At 41.1% G+C, this 17,718-nt stretch overlaps 1 protein-coding gene across 2 annotated transcripts in view; it reads right to left on the bottom strand.

Annotated features, from left to right (window-relative positions):
- LOC126187390 (cleavage and polyadenylation specificity factor 73) overlaps positions 1 to 17,718 on the bottom strand; it is a 78,606-nt gene that overhangs the window by 48,699 nt on the left and 12,189 nt on the right. For both annotated transcript variants that reach the window (XM_049928443.1, XM_049928442.1), the window contains exons 6-7: positions 4,249 to 4,426; positions 981 to 1,070 (exon numbers count right to left, since the gene is read on the bottom strand). In XM_049928443.1, coding sequence (XP_049784400.1) covers positions 981 to 1,070; positions 4,249 to 4,426 — 268 coding nt within the window. The remainder of the gene's footprint in view (positions 1 to 980; positions 1,071 to 4,248; positions 4,427 to 17,718) is intronic.

Here is a 17,718-nt window from a genome sequence, read left to right as displayed (position 1 = left end):
AGTCACAGGTGTAGCAGCTACAGTGTAGGGTAATGGGTGCAGATGGAGCATAGGGTCTGACAGGGATACCGGGGAGATTGGGAGGGTGGAAAAAGGCTATTCTAGATGTGACGGGCAAAATGTCTGACAAAATGGACCTTATTTCAGGGCATAATTTTAGGTGACTAATACATTCAACATCAGGGTAATACTGAATGACAATAGGTGCGCTACTAAGTTGTTTTTTGTCAGCATCAGCAGTACCAGGACTGGACGTGATGAACTGGGAAATCTGCTTTTGAGCGAGGCTGATGGTGTATTGCTATAAAGAGTCTCCATCTGAACAAATATATTTGACTCGAATGCTGAGGCTGTATGGCAGGGAATGTCTGACATCGAAAGGATGGAAACCGTCAAAATATACTGTTAAAATATAAGTATGTTGTTTGTTACGAGGTTTAATGTGAACAGAAGTGTGTAGCTGACCCTCAGTGAGGATGAGGTCAACATCAAGGAAAGAGGCATGGGATTCAGAATACGACCATGTAAAACTTAATTGGAAGAATGTGTTTGGAGAGTCTAATAATTTTAACAGGTCAGCCTCACCATGAGTCCATATGGCAAAAATGTCATCAATCTATCTAAACCACAGATGTCAGTCATCATTTGGACAGGACTTCCCTGGGATTCATAAGCCTTCAGCTCCTGGTCTGAGACAAGAATATATACAGGTCTGTCACACAGTCCAATCCCAGTTGAATTTGAGATATGGATATGGTTGCGCTAATTAGAATTATTTTATCATTTACAATCTGCTTCTTGTAGCTGGGAAATGGCTCCCATGTCAACATTTGTATATACTTCTTAGCTACCTAAATGCATGTATTTTCTTACAACTTATAACAGGTGAATGTATTAATGCTTCCAAAATACATTAAAATACAAAGCATTCTTTTACTTCTGCTGAATCAAAATTAAGTACTAGCTAACTATTATATTACCGTGATTAATACATCAGGATGTATGTTGGGTATTTCTGCAGCCATCAAATGCCTATCCTCTTGACGAGAGAAGTCACCAGTGTACAAGATCTAAAACAAAACATAATACTTCTCATTAACTATGATGCCAAAAATGCTCTGATTTAATAACCTGAAACTAAAAGAGAAAGAATACTGTTGATTATCTAGATGAGACTGTAAAACATCACTAACTTTGGGATTATTATTTCAGTTAAATTAAAACAATGTTTGTAGTAGGTTACAAATTTTGCACTGTTCCATGAAGCTTTCAATGCAGCAACACACAAATGGATCTGTTCTATTCAGGTCACCACTGTTATTGCAAATAGTAAAATTGCCTCCGTTAACTAAAACAATTCTACAAAACTTCTGACACGCTTGCCATTATTGAAATACATTTCATACTATGATTAGCAGCAAAACAAAACAGATCAAAAATCTGAAGTTTCTATAGAAACAGACATCACGAATATCGCCCTTGATAAATGTCAAGTTTTATGAATTACAGGGAGTGGCGAGTGGCAGACAGGCATTTTTGAAAGTAAACTAAGTTGTTGGACAATGTCCTTCACACACACACACACACACACACACACACACACACACACACACACACACACAATATATATGTTCTAGTAACCAGAATCAGACACAAACAAAAGATGCAGGCTGACCAGCCGAGGGCCCCCTGTGAATGCAGATAGGCTGGTATGGTGGGCATGGCCTGCGCACATCGCTATGGTGGTGACAGCAGAGTTTGCAGATCATAGGGATGCTGCCTAGTGGCTCTCATATACGTCCATGCCTTCTGGTGGACTGTCCATATTGTCGGACTGGGACACCAGACATATTATACATGCGCAATTTACACTCACGTGGCCACTGTTGTCTTGAGGTACTGAGAAGCCGACTGTCGTGTATGTGTGTGTGTGTGTGTGTGTGTGTGTGTGTGTGTGTGTGTGTGTGTTTTCTTCAATATGATGGACTTTGTTCAATATCTTAGTCAACTTCTAAATGCACTGCCAGCCCTCAACGCCTTTTCTACATGGTGAGTAGTGATTTATCCAATTCATATTGTTGTTATTACATTCAGGGCTTCCACTGCATTATGACTTAAGATACATACATAAGATCTGGCAGCTTTACTGCCTACAATTTATCACTGTCAACAGTGTACAAGCCAATCGCATCACTCACTCTCAGCTGGTTCAATAGACTATAATTTATCTCCTACAGAAACAACATATGTGAACTGGAGTAATATTGTTTTGCACGACACAGTATCGCCTATGACTAGATATTGCATTCACACACTAGTCAATGAAGAAACAGTTTAAAACATCACCAAGAGTTAGCAATCAGACATATCACTGCTAAATTTCCTTGTTCATCAAAATAAAATCCAAAATGATTTCTTGATTTGGGAATATTTAACAGTACAATTTTTAATGCCTGTAATAATGTTCACAGTAATTTACTCCCCTCTACAGTAATTTATTTCCCTCTAATGCTGTTAAGCACATGGAGTCACTCAGTTCATATTTGTCTCCCCTCACTGTCATAACAACTGGGTACATATCAACCAGGTCTATAATTGATCTAACCTTCCTCTTCCACTACTGTGAAAGGAATTAAGAGATTTGAAAGCTAGTTATAGTTTTTCTCCTACTTTTAAATGTTTCTATTAGTAATACTATACTTGGAATTCTGCATACTGAGAGAAATTCTTTCTCCTTGTAATTTTAGTCACATAAATTTGTTGATGAGTTCTTTATAGACAACTGTCACTGCATATCAAAATGCATTTTACAGTTAATTACTATTTGCTACAATTTACTTGAAACATCACCATTCATTTCAACTCGGTAAGATATCTGATATCTTTTCAAAAATTAGTTGTTATTTCCTCTGTAGGTAAGGTACATGCCACAAATCTCTCACTAGGACATAATCTAATACTTGCCATCATGTAAGAAGATTCAAATGCTTTTTCACCACACATAATTACAATGCAGAAATGCGTGACAGCAAAGAAGGTAATGCTGTCTTATATATCTTACATATCCCCTTACCGAGCTATGGAAAATCCAGGATGGAATAATGACAATATTATGAAAAGCATAGATTGCTACTCACAATATAGTGGAGACATTAATTCACAGACAGGCACAACAAAAAGACTGCTAAACACGTAAGCTTTTGGCCAAAAGGTTTTCTGTCATCACGAGGCTTGATGGGCCTATTCTTTTTTGAAGGTAACCTTAACTGATGAAGTGTATCTTAATAGGCAACAAACATCTATTTTACCTGCCATCTGAGAGGTGTTTGGAAATGAAAGGTTTTACCTACAACAAGACAGGCACTCCATCTCACTACCACAGAGATGTCAGAGCCTACTTGGATGAAAATCTACCTGGACGATTCATAGCTGCTGAGTACATACGAGCCTCCAGCCCTTACACCTCTCGACATTTATCTATGTGTGACCTTGGAAAATGAAGTTTATCAACAGAAGCCAGTTATACTAAACCTGATATGAGAAACCATTGAGATGTCCTGTGGGGCTATCATACCGGCAACGCTGACACCGTACTTCAGTCAACAGTTCACTGGCATCAATGTCTTTTGATTGCTAATGCAGGTCACTTTGAACACACAAATAACCTCCCCCCCTGCCCTCCAATGCAACAACTGTACAGGAATGTCACTCTGTTCCATTAATATTGACTATCAAATAGTGCCTGCATTTTTCTGGACCCCTTTGTATACCTGTGTGTGTGTGTGTGTGTGTGTGTGTGTGTGTGTGTGTGTGTGTGTTATCTACTTCAGAAAAAGGGCTTCTGGCCTAATGCTTACTTATTTAGGAGTCGTTTTGTTGTGCCTGTCTGTGACTCAACATTTCCACTATATGGTGAGTAGCAGTCCCTTCTTTTCATTATATTGTCATATTGCTTTACTATTATTCTCTGTGTTTATTTCTGCCCAATGTTGGCCATGTCATCTTTCTATTATCCCCATTTTTTCCCTCCTTTACACAAGAAAATTGTTCCAAATGCTCAAGATAAGAATCTTAATAGATGTAGCTGCTGTTAGTTTTGCTACACAGGAGGATAAGTTGATACTTTTTATTTATCTGAAACTAACACAATACTTATATCAAGAAAAACTTCTCTTGTGTTTCCTTTTCTTCATTAGATTGGAATACATGACATTTGTTTGGATTTAAAAAAGTTGATAATTACTTCACCTTCACACCAGCAATCTCTATCATAAACATGGCAGCACCAAGAACATGTCCTGCATTGTAGGCCCAAAATTTTATTCCATATACATCCTTTTCTTCATGGAAATTTATTGTTTCAATTTTATCCATGCTAGCTTCAAGATCTGCTTCAGTATACAACATTTGTTCTGTGGCTATATTGCTAAAAAGAAAAAAAAATACAAAAATAAATTAGAAAGGCTTAACACTTCACCTTTATTGTCAATTTTTTGTGCTGCACAATTAATTTTCAGGAATTTTTTTCCACTGACAAATGTGAGGTCTGTCCAAAAAATTCCAGAACTTTGTTCTCAAAATGTTTTTACGCATATCTTGTACATATCGTGAATGGTCTCCTTTGAAATACTCTCCTCCAGAATTGATACACTGCTCCCAATGCCATTTCCACTTCTGGAAGCATTCTTGGTGCGAAGTGCCATTTGCAAATTTTCTTTTATCTTGTTTATCATTGCAAATTTTCATCCTTCCAATGGGATTTTCAACTTCGGAAATTAAAAAAAAGTCTGCTAAGGCCTGGTCTGGAGAGTATGGAGGATGAAGCAGCACAGTGATTTCGTCTTTTGTGAAGTCATGCACCAACAGGAATGAATGTGTGGGTGTGTTAAGGTGATGCAAGACCCATGAATTGTCTCGCCACACTTCAGGCTGTTTCCTTCTCACATTTTCTAGCAGAAGTTGCAGCATGGCTTTCACATTTGACCAGACCTGCCAAACTTTTTTTGGTCTTGGAAAACCTTCCCTAACCCAATGTGAAGAATGAACCTTGTTCTCGACATCTTAACCATAGACCGACACCTCATCACTGGTTATGATTCTCTTAAGGAACATCTCATTCTCATTTGCATGATCTAAAAGCTCTTCACAGACTGCAAGGCAAAGATCTTTCTGGTCTTGACTCACGAGCCGTGGGATGAACATGGCAGCAACATGATGCATTCCAAGATGCTGTGTCAGGATTTTATGACTTGAACCAACTGAAATGTTACAGTCTTCTGCAATCTCTCAGTCAGTCAGTCTTCAATTGGCATGCACAACTTTGTTGCCTTTCCTGACACGAGTGTCCTCAGTAGATGTTGAAGAGAGTCCTGAATGAGAGTCATCTTACGTCTGTCTGGCCATTTTTAAACAATGTGAACCATTCGCAACACCAAGTATGGCTTAAGTACTCATTGCTATAGGGTTCATACATCATTTGGTGTGTCTCTGTACAGGTTTTCTTGAGTTTCACACAAAATGTAATGCCAACGGTTCCCTCCTTTAACTCTGTCATCTCGAAATTCATATACTGTGCAACACAACATCCTACTCCATACACAGCACTGAACAATAACTAACAGACATACAATAATGAAACTTCCAGCACCTATACATTAAAACACTGGCATGTGCAGGGATGCCAACAGCATATCACTTCAACACACCATTGGGACGAAATTACGAATGCTCCGGAATTTTTTGAACAGACCTCATAAATGAGAACTCTGAATATAGCACCTGATCAAAATGATTGGACACCTATATGTGGTTATTAATATGGGGCATGTTCACTCTTCATCTTTATGATGGCTTGAACTCTGCTGAGGATACTCCCAATGAGGTGTCTGAATGTCTACGGAGGAATGGCAGCACATTTTTCCTCTGGAGCCGAAACCAGAGAAGGTAGTGACACAGGATGCTGGGGTCTGGACCAAACTAGATGCTCTCACTTACCACAAATGTCTTTCCCTAGGTTCATTTCAGGACTCTGGGCAGCCCAGTCAATTTTAGGAATGTTGTTATCCGCAAATCATTGCCTCACAGATGCTGCTTTATGACAACATGCATTACCATACGGACACAATCATTGTTTCCGAACTGTTTGTCTGCTGTATGCAGTACACAATGCTATGAAATGTATTTATATCCTCCCACACTCACCATTTTCTTAAGCACAATAAGTGGATCACACCCCAACCATGAAAAACATCCCCATACCATAACACCACATCTTCCTCAATTCACTGTTGGCACCACACACCACAGCAGGTAATGTTTGCCAACTAAAACAATTTCATTGGATTGCCATTGGGTATAGTGTGATTCATCAGTCGAAATCACTTGTTTCCTGTCATCCACTGTCCAGTGGCATCATTCTTTACACCATCTCAAGCGTTGCTGAGTACCATCTACAGAGATGCTTGGGTATGAGAAGCTGCTTGACCATTGTACCTGGTTCTTTTTAACTTCCTACACACACTCATTGTGCTAGCTGGACTGCCAGTACCAGTTTGGAACTCACAAATGATTCCTTTCACTGATTTCAAATGATTATTTACAATCGCCCTTGTTAAAGCTTGACAGTCCCTGACTGTCAATAAATGTGGTCCGCCTGGTCTTGGTTTAGCAGTGGTTGTTCCTATGCTTTTCCAATGCACAGTCACATCACCAACAATCAACCTGAGCAGCTTTAGAAGGGTTTAAATGTCCCCGATGGATACGTTACTCAGGTGATACGCAATGACTAGTCCACATTTGAGGTCACTGATCTCTACTGACTTACCCCATGTATTATCAATGCTTCTCTACTGAGAACACAATACTGCCCCCCCCCCCCCCCCCCGCCTCCTTTTATACTGTAAGGAGTGCCAGTAAGTGACTCATAACATCTAGAACATCTAGTAATTGATTCCACATTATATAGGGGTGTCCGGATAAGATAATGTATGTCATATACGTGTCACCTGCATCTGGCAGCACTACGGAACACGGAGGCAGAATTACGGACAATGCCACTTGTCAGCTACTGACAAACTTTACAATTGTTAATCATCATACACTGGAAAAGGTAACATTATGTTGAAATCACACAAATGTTTTACATAAACATGATAGAAGCTGAGTAGTTTTCATTGCATAGGTTTTCGTGGTTCAAAGCCATTTTAATGTTAAAATGCTAATTACATATTATGAAGGGATATTAGGCCTGAAACTGAAATCAACTTGACTACAGAAATAAGAGTGCATACTCTACAAAATATTGAGTTTTTATGTCTTTCAGTTTTATGAGGTGCATTCAAGATACAACACCTACTTTTTTTATCACAAACTAATCACATGAAAACAGTGAAACTTGTGTCACTTCTCGAAGCAATCTGTCTGCTGCTGTACACGTTTTTCACAATGTCAATGCCATGATCTCAAGGCCATTGTGAACGCTTCTTTAGGAGTCAGATCTGACTGCTGGAAAATTGTTGATGCAATAGTAGCATGGCTAATAAATATGCAGTCACTGAGAGTATCTTTTATCGTTGGAAACAGCCTAAAGTCACTACGAGTCAGGTCAGATGAGTAGGGAACATGAGAAATAATTTCAAAGTTGTTGTCATGAGGAAACTGCAGAGTCACTTTTGTTCGATGTGATATGCACTGTCTTGATAAAAGGGTACACACGCAGCTTTTCCCAGACATATTTCATACAATGCTGAAAGGAGTTTGTTCTTCAAAATATATTGGTAGGATGCACCTGTCTGGTAGTGCCTTTTGTAAGACCAACGAGTAACGGTTACGCTGTAGCTGTCCCAGAACATGGCCACCATCATTATTTTAGCACTTTGCTAACACCGAATTTTTTTGGTGGCAGTGAGTGTGTACGCTTCTACTGAGTTGACTGGTGCTTTTTTTTCAGGATAAAAAAATGGCATCCATGTCTCATCCACTGTCGCAATCGATAAAGAAAATCCCATTCATGCCATCGTCATGCATCAGCACTGCCAGGCAATATGGCATATGGGGTCACCGCCAGCATTCGTGGCTCCCACTGGAGAACACTTCATGCATTTTCAGGTCTTCATGCAGGATTGTGTGCACAAATCCTATGGAAATGCCTACCGTATTTACTCGAATCTAAGCCGCACTTTTTTTCCGGTTTTTGTAATCCAAAAAACCGCCTGCGGCTTAGAATCGAGTGCAAAGCACGCTGAAGTTCTGAAAAATGTTGATAGGTGCCGCCACAACTAACTTCTGCCGTCGAATATATGTAGCGCTACACAGGCATCCTTTGTAGACACAAAGATAAATACTGGCGCCAAAACCTCTGCGTCAATAAATAAAATTAAAAAAAAAAAAAAAAATTGGAAGACAAGCTTTTTTTCTCCGCCCCGAGTTTCGACCACTGCATTTTCATACATTATCCAACGAAGTAAATACAAATTCCGTATTGTTCATCTTCGAATTTCAATGTACTACGAAAATCCGACTGGTAATACTGGGATTTTTGTCAATATGGCCAACTCTACGTTCTGAATTTTTTCCTACCTGTGAGAAGAGATGGTTGCTAATAGGAACCTGATGAAATGTGAATCACATGCAGTATTCTCTTCACCATAAGAATAATACGAATATAAACATTTTGCCATGTATTCTTTCGTGTTTGCTTCTATCTCATTTAAATCCTGTCTGCCAAATAAACTACGAAACTAGAGTGAGACAACAGCAAACGCGGCAGAATATACATATCGTGTCATGTTTATATTCGTATTACTCTTATGCCTAATAGTGATATAGTCAGAAATGAAGCACGGCAACGGACTAGATTTTTAAATCTAAGATGACTAATTTCTGTGCAGAATTTGATGTACTAAAGAAGCGGCCGCAAAGATTTTCAAACGGACAAAAATTTTCGCCAAACTCTCATTCAGAACATGTTCTATCATACACAGTCTATTATTTGGTTCTTGTTGATCATTATCAAAGAAAGCAGCAGTGTAAGTAACAACAAATAGCAGTCTCTTGCCATTGTTTCGCTAATGAGACGATTCCTCTCTTTTTTTAATTGTAGGCGGCGGTAGCGCGCACAAAAGCAAGCCATGCCGCGAGCAGCGACAGGCCGTAAACACGCACTATCAGAATGCGACAAACAAAGCATGACACAGTATAGTAATGCATTTTCAGCTTGGAGTGACTGACATAAACACCTATAACATAGAAAACGGCACTTATCAGATCAAAGCAAAATAAGCAATCGATTCAAACCAGACGAAGCACGTGAAAAAGGAAGGTATCCGTATAAATACGGACGGAGCGCCTGACGCATAGCAATGGCTACCTGGTAAAGCTTAACTGCTAAGCTTTCGACTCGAACCAAACTACTGTAGCTGTATCGTCATTCATTCGACCTAAATTGTGTCTCATATTACAATGGACCAACTTTGTTTCGATTTGGAGGTGCGGCCTAAAACTTCTCTCCCCCCTTGAATTTCGAGTCTCAAATTTCAGGCGCGGCTTAGATTTGGGAATTTTTTTTTCCTTTATTTCGAGTCTCATTTTTCAGGTGCGGCTTAGATTCGAGTGCGGCTTACATTCGAGTAAATACGGTACTCTGGAGGCAATGTGTTTCACATTGACTCGGCAACCCTCCAAAGCAACTTTCTCCACCTGCTCAATCACATTGTCAGACTGGCTGGTGCGAGGCCAAGAATGTCTTGGTTTGTGGTCAAACAATATTCTGTCTTTTCTGAGCTATCACACCCATGAATGCACATTAGACGCATCCATGACACCATCACCACATGTCTTACTTAACAGGCGATGAATTTCAATCATTGTCACTCAACGAAAATATAGAAAACCAATGATTACATGCTGTTCTTGTAATGAAAATGTCATTATTTTAAGTATTAAAGACAATCCTCACTCATTCTGGTGCCACTAGAGTTCTGAGTGCTGTACAGTGCTCTTTGTAACGCATTCACAATGAGTGCACAAATATTTTAAAAAACAAATTGCATGTTTCTATCTGTTTCTAGTCCCAAGAAAAAAAAAATTGAAGGCATTGTATCTTGAATGCACCTTGTATGAAAACTACCATGTTCACTCTACAATCAAGCGATAAGAAACTGTTCTGCAAATATTTTAAGGTGATTTCAGTTTCATCTATATAAACTGCAGCTCAAGCAGTAACTGTGTCTACATCTACATACACAGGGTGGAGAAAAATAGTGTCACGAAATTTTAACCCTGGATAGCTGATGCCAGAAGGAAACAAAATTACTAATGCTGGGTAGGTCGACAACACAACATTTTTAAACTATGGAAACATGGCGCCACATGCTCTGATTGGCCGTGGGATTGCCCTGTTGCCATTCCGTTGGTTGATGGGCAGCGCTATGGTTGTTGGTTCACACACACACAAATGTCCACCGCCCCGTCATTGCCTCAACGAGATATGCATACATGTCGAATACGTCTTGCTGTTTGTCTCCACCTCACATCAGAGGCATTCACACGTAAGCTTCGCTTCGGAGCACACATATCACCTGCGATTTAGTCATACAGTAAGCATGGTGGCACAGTATTTGTTTGAAGAACAACAAGATATGGTTTTTGTTTATGGACTCACCAAAGGTAATGCGCATGAAGCTAGACGGTTGTATGAGGAACAATGCCCAGTAAGACGCCTCCCATACCTGCAAACATTTACATTAATTCACTTGCGGCTTGGTGAAACAGGCTCGTTAGCAGGACATCATGGTGATGCTGGATGACCTCAAACACGAGGGGATGCTGCATTTGAAGAGACTGTTCTCAAGCGCTTCGAGGAAGCACCTATGACAAGTACTGAAGCGGTCGGACATGACATGGGGATCACTCATTGGTTAGTCTGGAAGGTTCTGAGGGATGGCAGCCAGTATTCATCTAGTTTCCACCCTGTCCAAGATTTAAATCCTGCAGCGGACTATGAACACAGGCTAGGGTTTTGCTGGTGGTTTCTGTGATGTGTTGCATGAGATCCCAACTTCCCCACCATTGTGTTGTTTATCGATCAGTGCACCTTCCATCGGGATGACCTTTACAACACTCAAAACATTCTTACCAGGCAAGGGGAGATCCTCAAATCATGTGTGTCCACAGACACCAGGAACAATTTTCGCTCAAAATCTGGGCAGGCATTGTGGGTGACCATCTGATTGGACCGGTCTGTCTACCTCCTTGACTTATTGCGGCAAATTACCTTCACTTTTTGCAAGGAACTCTACCCAGCCTGCTGGAAGATGTTCCCCTGGACATACAGCTGTGCATGTGGTTGCAGCATGATGGGGTATCTGCACATAACAGTTGTGCTGTGCACAGATATTTAAATGAACTCTTCGATGGCTGGGTAATTGGCAGAGGTGCTCGTAGGACATGGCCCCCACGATCACCAGACTTCTGGGGATTCTTCAAGATTCTAGTTCACCCAACCAGATGCGCGCTACCTAGAAATGAAGAGGAATTAAAGAACCACATTCAACATGCTGCCAATCACATCAGGGAAATGCCAGAAATCTTTGAAAGAGTTCGGTAAAAAACCATTTGATGTTACCAAGTTTGTGTTGCGCCAGAGGGTCACCAGTTTGAGCACCTGCTTTAAGCAAGCACTGTTCTAGATACATAAAAGACCGTTTTCAGGGCCGACACAATTTGTGAAAGACTCTCTGTAAGCAAACTAATGGCAGTTGATGAGTTTGTTCCCAGTATGTCTTATCATGAAACTACAATGGATGTGTTGGGATCCTGGTGGATTCGCTCCCAGGCCCCCAGAGGGGAAGGCTGGGATGCCTACCACCGAATGTGTGCGCCGCCTTGGATACATCACGATCTCTGGAAAGCAAAGCATTCACAGTCATGCGTTGTCCAGAGCATCTGGTAACAGGGCAATCCTGTGGCCAATCGGAGCGTGTGGCGCCAAGTTTCTGTAGTTTAAAAATTATGCGTTGTCGACCTACACAACATCAGTAATTTTGGTTCCTATTGGCATCAGCTATCCAGGGTTAAAACTTTGTGACACAATTTTTTTTTTCCACCCTGTATACCACTCAAACTACTGTGAAGTGAAAGGCAGAGGGTACATACTATCATTGTAATTTTTTCCCATCCAATTGACATATGGAGTGTGGGAAGATTCACTGCTTAAATGCCTCTGTGCACACTGTAATTAGTCTAACCCAATCTTTGCTGTTCCTGTCGGAGTGATTCTTAGGAGGATGAAGTATATGCCTACATTCTTCACTTAATACTGGTCCCTGCAACTTTTTAAGTAGGCTTTTATGGGATCATTTTCCCAGTATCCTGTTAATGAACTCAAGTCTGCCACCCGCTTCACCTATGACTGTGCCTATGGGTCATTTGAACTCACATCCCTACAAACTGTTAAGGTCCCTGGTAATGATCAAACTTGTTTGTCAAATTTGCTTCTCCCCTTTCACAAGTTTATTAAACAAACATGAAGATTCATCAAAAAGTTTGTCAAATTTAACCTCACTTTTGAAGCATTTGCCACAAAGTATTTTGACACTAGTGGCAATGATTACCAGTTCAAAGTATTTCTTGCATTAACTTTAGCATGGTGTATGAAGAAGAAAAAGAAAACAGCCACTAGTCCAGTGAGTGGTTGACGTTAACAGATAACATTACCCATGAAAATCAAATGACAGTCATTAAAATACCACAACATACAAACATGTACGTCGTCCTTGGAAGAACTGGAGAGCTTCGATTCTTTTATTTTCTTGCACTTCCAGTTGTGAATAGAATATTGATTATTTTCTTATATCTTCCTGCAACCTATGTCTAGAAAAGATGCAACACCTCTACCACTTCCATAATTGTCAGTGCTCTTTTGTTTTTATCCATACACTCTTGATTATATCTTCCAAAATTGTGGAAACTCAGGGGACAGTAAGAGAAACTCTATCCTGCTAAACGCGCATACTGAAACATCAACACAAACAACATCCTCCACTTTGACAAATCAGCCATCAGTTACCATTTACATCACACATTCTATGTTTGGTAAGCACATCAGTCACACACTGCCAAACCATTTTACAACAGTAGTGATATTTGACCTTTTTTTATCACTCAGATATTTGAGTGATCTTCCAACTGTAGCTTATTGATATTGTAGTCATAGGATAGTATTGTTCAACATTTTGTGAAGTGTACAAGACTATTAGTACTGTCTGCCAGGCCATTAGTATACAACATGAACAGCAGAGTTCCCCTGGGTACACCTGAAGTTACTTCTACTCCAGTCCAAGAGTCTCGTTCCAAGATAACAAGATGTATACTCTCTAGCAAGAAATCCTCAATTCAGTCACAAATTCTGTGTGATACACTGTACAATTGTCCTTAGTTAATACGTGTAGATGTAGACTGAGTTAAATTCTTTTCAGAAGTCAGAAAATATTGCATCAAGTGATTACCACAATCCATGTCATGTAAGAAAAGTATGAGTCGAGTTTCACATTATGAATGTTTGCAGAATACAGGTGGGTTGACACAGATGAGGTAATTCTGCTTAAACAATAGAAAATCCAGGATGGAATAATGACAATATTATGAAAAGGATAGATTGTAACTCAAAAGGCCTTCATACAGAGTAACAGGGGGCGGGGGATTTACACATTTACATACACAACTGCGCATGAGAAGCAATCTGACTAATGGGGTTAAGGGAGAGACTGTGGAGGGAAGGAGGAGGGATACCAGGGTAGGTGTGGGTGATGGTAAAGTGCTGCTAGTGCAAGGACACAGGACTTAGTGGGGACAGGATAGGGCAGCTAGGTGCAATTGCGTGGTTAGATGGCAGGTGGGGAGGGGAGTGAAAAAGGAGAGAAATAAAAAGAATGTGTGGGTGCACTGGTAGAATAGAAGGCCGTGTAGTGCTGGAATGGGAGCAGGGAATGGAGTAAGCGGGTGAAGGATAGTGACTAATGAAGGATGAGATCTGACAGGGTTACAGCAATGTATGATGTACTGCAGGGAGAGTCATCACCTGTGCAGGTCTGAAAAACTAGTGTTGGTAGGAAGGATCCATATGGTGCAAAAGGCTGCGAAGCAGTCAATGAAGTGAAGAATGTTATGTTGGTCAGAGCGCTCAGTGACAGGGTGGTAAAGTTGTTTCTTGGCCACAGTTTGTCGGTAGCCACTCATGCAGACAGACAGCTTGTTGGTTGTCATGCCCACGTAGAATGCACCACAGTGGTTGCAGCTTAGCTTGTATATCAGATGACTGGTTTCACAGGCAGCCCTGCCTTTCATGGGTTAGGTGACGCTTGTGACTGGACGGGAGGTGATGAGAGGATGTATGGTACAGGTCTTGGATTTAGGTCTATTACAGGGATGTAACATATTCCAGGAATATGAGTAATGAGGCAAGGGGTGGGAACAAGTATTCCTCATTTCAGGGAATGACGAGAGATACACTACATGATCAAAAGTATCTGGACAACCCCAAAAACATACACTTTTCATATTAGGTGCATTGAGCTGCCACCTAATGCCAGGTACTTCATATCAGCGACCTTAGTAGTCATTTGACATTGTGAGAGAGCAGACTGGGGTGCTCCGTGGAACTCATGGACTTCGAACGCGGTCAGGTGATTGGGTGTCACTTGTGTCATACATCTGTACACAAGACTTCCACACCCCTAAACATCCCTAGGTACACTGTTTCCGATGTGATAGTGAAGTGGCAATAAGGGATATTTACAGCACAAAAGCGTACATGCTGACCTCATCTGCTGACTGACAGAGACAGCCAACAGTTGAAAAGGGTCATAATGTGTAACAGGCAGACATCTATCGAAAACATCACACAGGAATTCCAAACTGCTTCAGGATCCACTGCAAGTACTATGACAATTAGTTGCGAGGTGGGAAAACTTGGATTTCATGGTCGAGCGGCTGCTCATAAGCCACACATCACGCTGGTAAATGCCAAACGACGCCTCTCTTTGTGTAAGGAGCATAAACACTGGATGACTGAACAGTCGAAACACGTTGTGTGGAGTGTCAAATCACGGTACACACTGTGGCGATCCGATGGCAGGGTGTGGGTATGGCAAATGCCCAGTGAATGCCATCTGCTAGTGTGTGTAGTACCAACAATAAAATTCAGAGGCAGTGGTGTTATGGTGTGGTCGTGTTTTTCAAGGAGGGGGCTTGCATCCCTTGTTGTTTTGTGTGGCACCATCACAGCACAAGCCTACACTGATGTTTTAAGCACATTCTTGCTTCCCACTGTTGAAGAGCAATTTGGGCATGGTGATTGCATCTTTCAACAAGATTCAACACTCGTTCCCAATGCACGGCTTTTGGTGGAGTGGTTACATGACAGTAACATCCCTGTAATGGACTGGCCTGCACAGAGTCCTGACCTGAATCCTACAGAACACCTTTGGCACGTTTTGGAACACCGACTTCATGCTAGGCCTCACCGACCGACATCGATACCTCTCCTCTGTGCAGCACCCCATGAAGAATGGAGCACCTAATTGAACATATGTCTGTGATAGTGGAAGCTGTCATCAAGGCTAAGGATAGGCCAATGCCATATTGAATTCCAGCATTACTGATGGAGGGCGCCATGAACTTTTAAGTAATTTTCAGCCAGGTGTCCAGATACTTTTGATCACATAGTGTAGCTGAAACCTGACAAAGCATTAAATTTGCGAGCAGGCTGTGGAAGACAAATGAGACCAGTCCCATCTTACATGAACAAACAGAATTACCATTACTGAAAAGACATAAATGTTCATACAACTCATAATAAACATCAAATAACACAACCGGATGGTGATAGCACTGCATGTAGTTTTCTCACACAAGATTATTCAGTCTCAAATTTTCAGGAGCAAAAATAGTGTCACAGTGATTGAGATTTCTGATCAATATGAAGGATGCTGCAAGTTTTGGTTGGACCTGAACTGGCATTTTTCAGAACTTTGCCATTCGTAGTTTCAACAAGATGTGTCATTATACACTGCAGATAAACCAAAGATGGCAACAAAAAAAAGGCTTCATAATTGGTTAGCTCCACATTTTGAGCTATTCCTGGCCTCCAAGACAACCTGGTTTATTTGCTTGTGATTATTTCTTTTGCTGTATGCCTGCTTTAAGAGCTATATATTCACAGGACACTGGAAAAATGAAGACACAAAATCAAGATACACCAGAGATGCTGCAAATTGGACGAGTGTCTATAGAGAGTAGAATATCATCCACAGGATGTAATTTCCAACACTTATAACACTGATTACTTTCTATAAAAGACAAGTCATAATACTTACATTTCTATCACTAACATATTTGGTGTATTTATTTTAGTACTGCTGGGTTCGTCAAAAGAACTGAGCGAATATACCTGGGCAATTTTAGTTGGGGGAGGAAAGGGGGAGGAAAAACCCAGCCCCTGCACCACAACTTGGAGTGCCTTTGGGAGAAGAGGTATGTGGAGAAAGCAAATGCAACATCTCTCCCACAGTACAGGTATCATTCTGAATGCTTACGCAATTTGTGTAATCAAATAATTGTGAACTATGTGATCAAAAGTATCTGGACACCTGGCTGAAAATTACTTGCAAGTTCGTGGTGCCCTCCATCGGTAATGATGGAATTCAACATGGCGTTGGCCCACCCTTAGCCTTGAGGACAGCTTCAACTCTCACAGGCATACGTTAAATCAGATGCTGGAAGGTTTCTTGGGGAATGAAAGCCCATTCTTCATGGAGTGCTGCACTGAAGACATGTATCAATGTTGGTTGGTGAGGCCTGGCACGAAGCTGGTGTTCCAAAACATCCCAAAGGTGTTCTATAGGATTCAGGTCAGGACTGCGTGTAGGCCAGTGCATTACAGGGATGTTATTTTCATGTAACCACTCTGCCACAAGCCATGCATTGGGAATAGGTGTTCAATCGTGTTGAAAGATGCTATCGCCAACCCACAATTGATCTTCAACAGTGGGAAGCAAGAAGGTGCTTAAAACATCAATATAGGCTTGTGCTGTGATGGTGCCACAGAAAACAACAAGGGATGCAAGCCCCTCCTTGAAAAACACAACCACACCATAAACACTACCACCTACGAATTTTACTGTTGGCACTACAAACGCTGGCAGATGACGTTCACTGGGCATATGCTATAACCACACCCTGCCATCGGAACACCACACTGTGTACCGTGATTTGTCATTGCACACAAAATTTTTCCACTGTTCAAACATCCAATGTTTACACTCCTTACACCAAGCGAGGTGTCATCTGGCAATTATGGGCGGGATGTGTGGCTTATGAGCAGCCACTCGACCATGAAATCCAAGTTTTCTCAACTCCCGCCTAACTGTCATAGTACTTGCAGTTGATCCTGATTCAGTTTCGATTCCTGTGTGACAGTTTGTATAGATGCCTGCCTATTACACATTACAACCCTTTTCAACTGTCAGCAGTGTCTGTCAGTCAACAGAGGAGGTCAGCCTGTATGCTTTTGTCCTGTACATGTCCCTTCACGTTTCCACTTCTTTATCACATTGGAAACAGTGGACCTAGGGCCTAGGGATGTTTGAGAGTGTGGAAATCTCACATACAGATGCATGACACAAGTGACATTCAACCACTTGATCCCGTCCAAAATCCGTG

Source organism: Schistocerca cancellata, chromosome 5, assembly GCF_023864275.1.
Source record: "Schistocerca cancellata isolate TAMUIC-IGC-003103 chromosome 5, iqSchCanc2.1, whole genome shotgun sequence".
In the NCBI taxonomy this organism is placed as follows: Eukaryota; Metazoa; Arthropoda; class Insecta; order Orthoptera; family Acrididae; genus Schistocerca; species Schistocerca cancellata.
The sequence above is the reverse complement of the archived record's forward strand: the minus strand, read 5'-3'. Positions and strand labels throughout refer to the sequence as shown.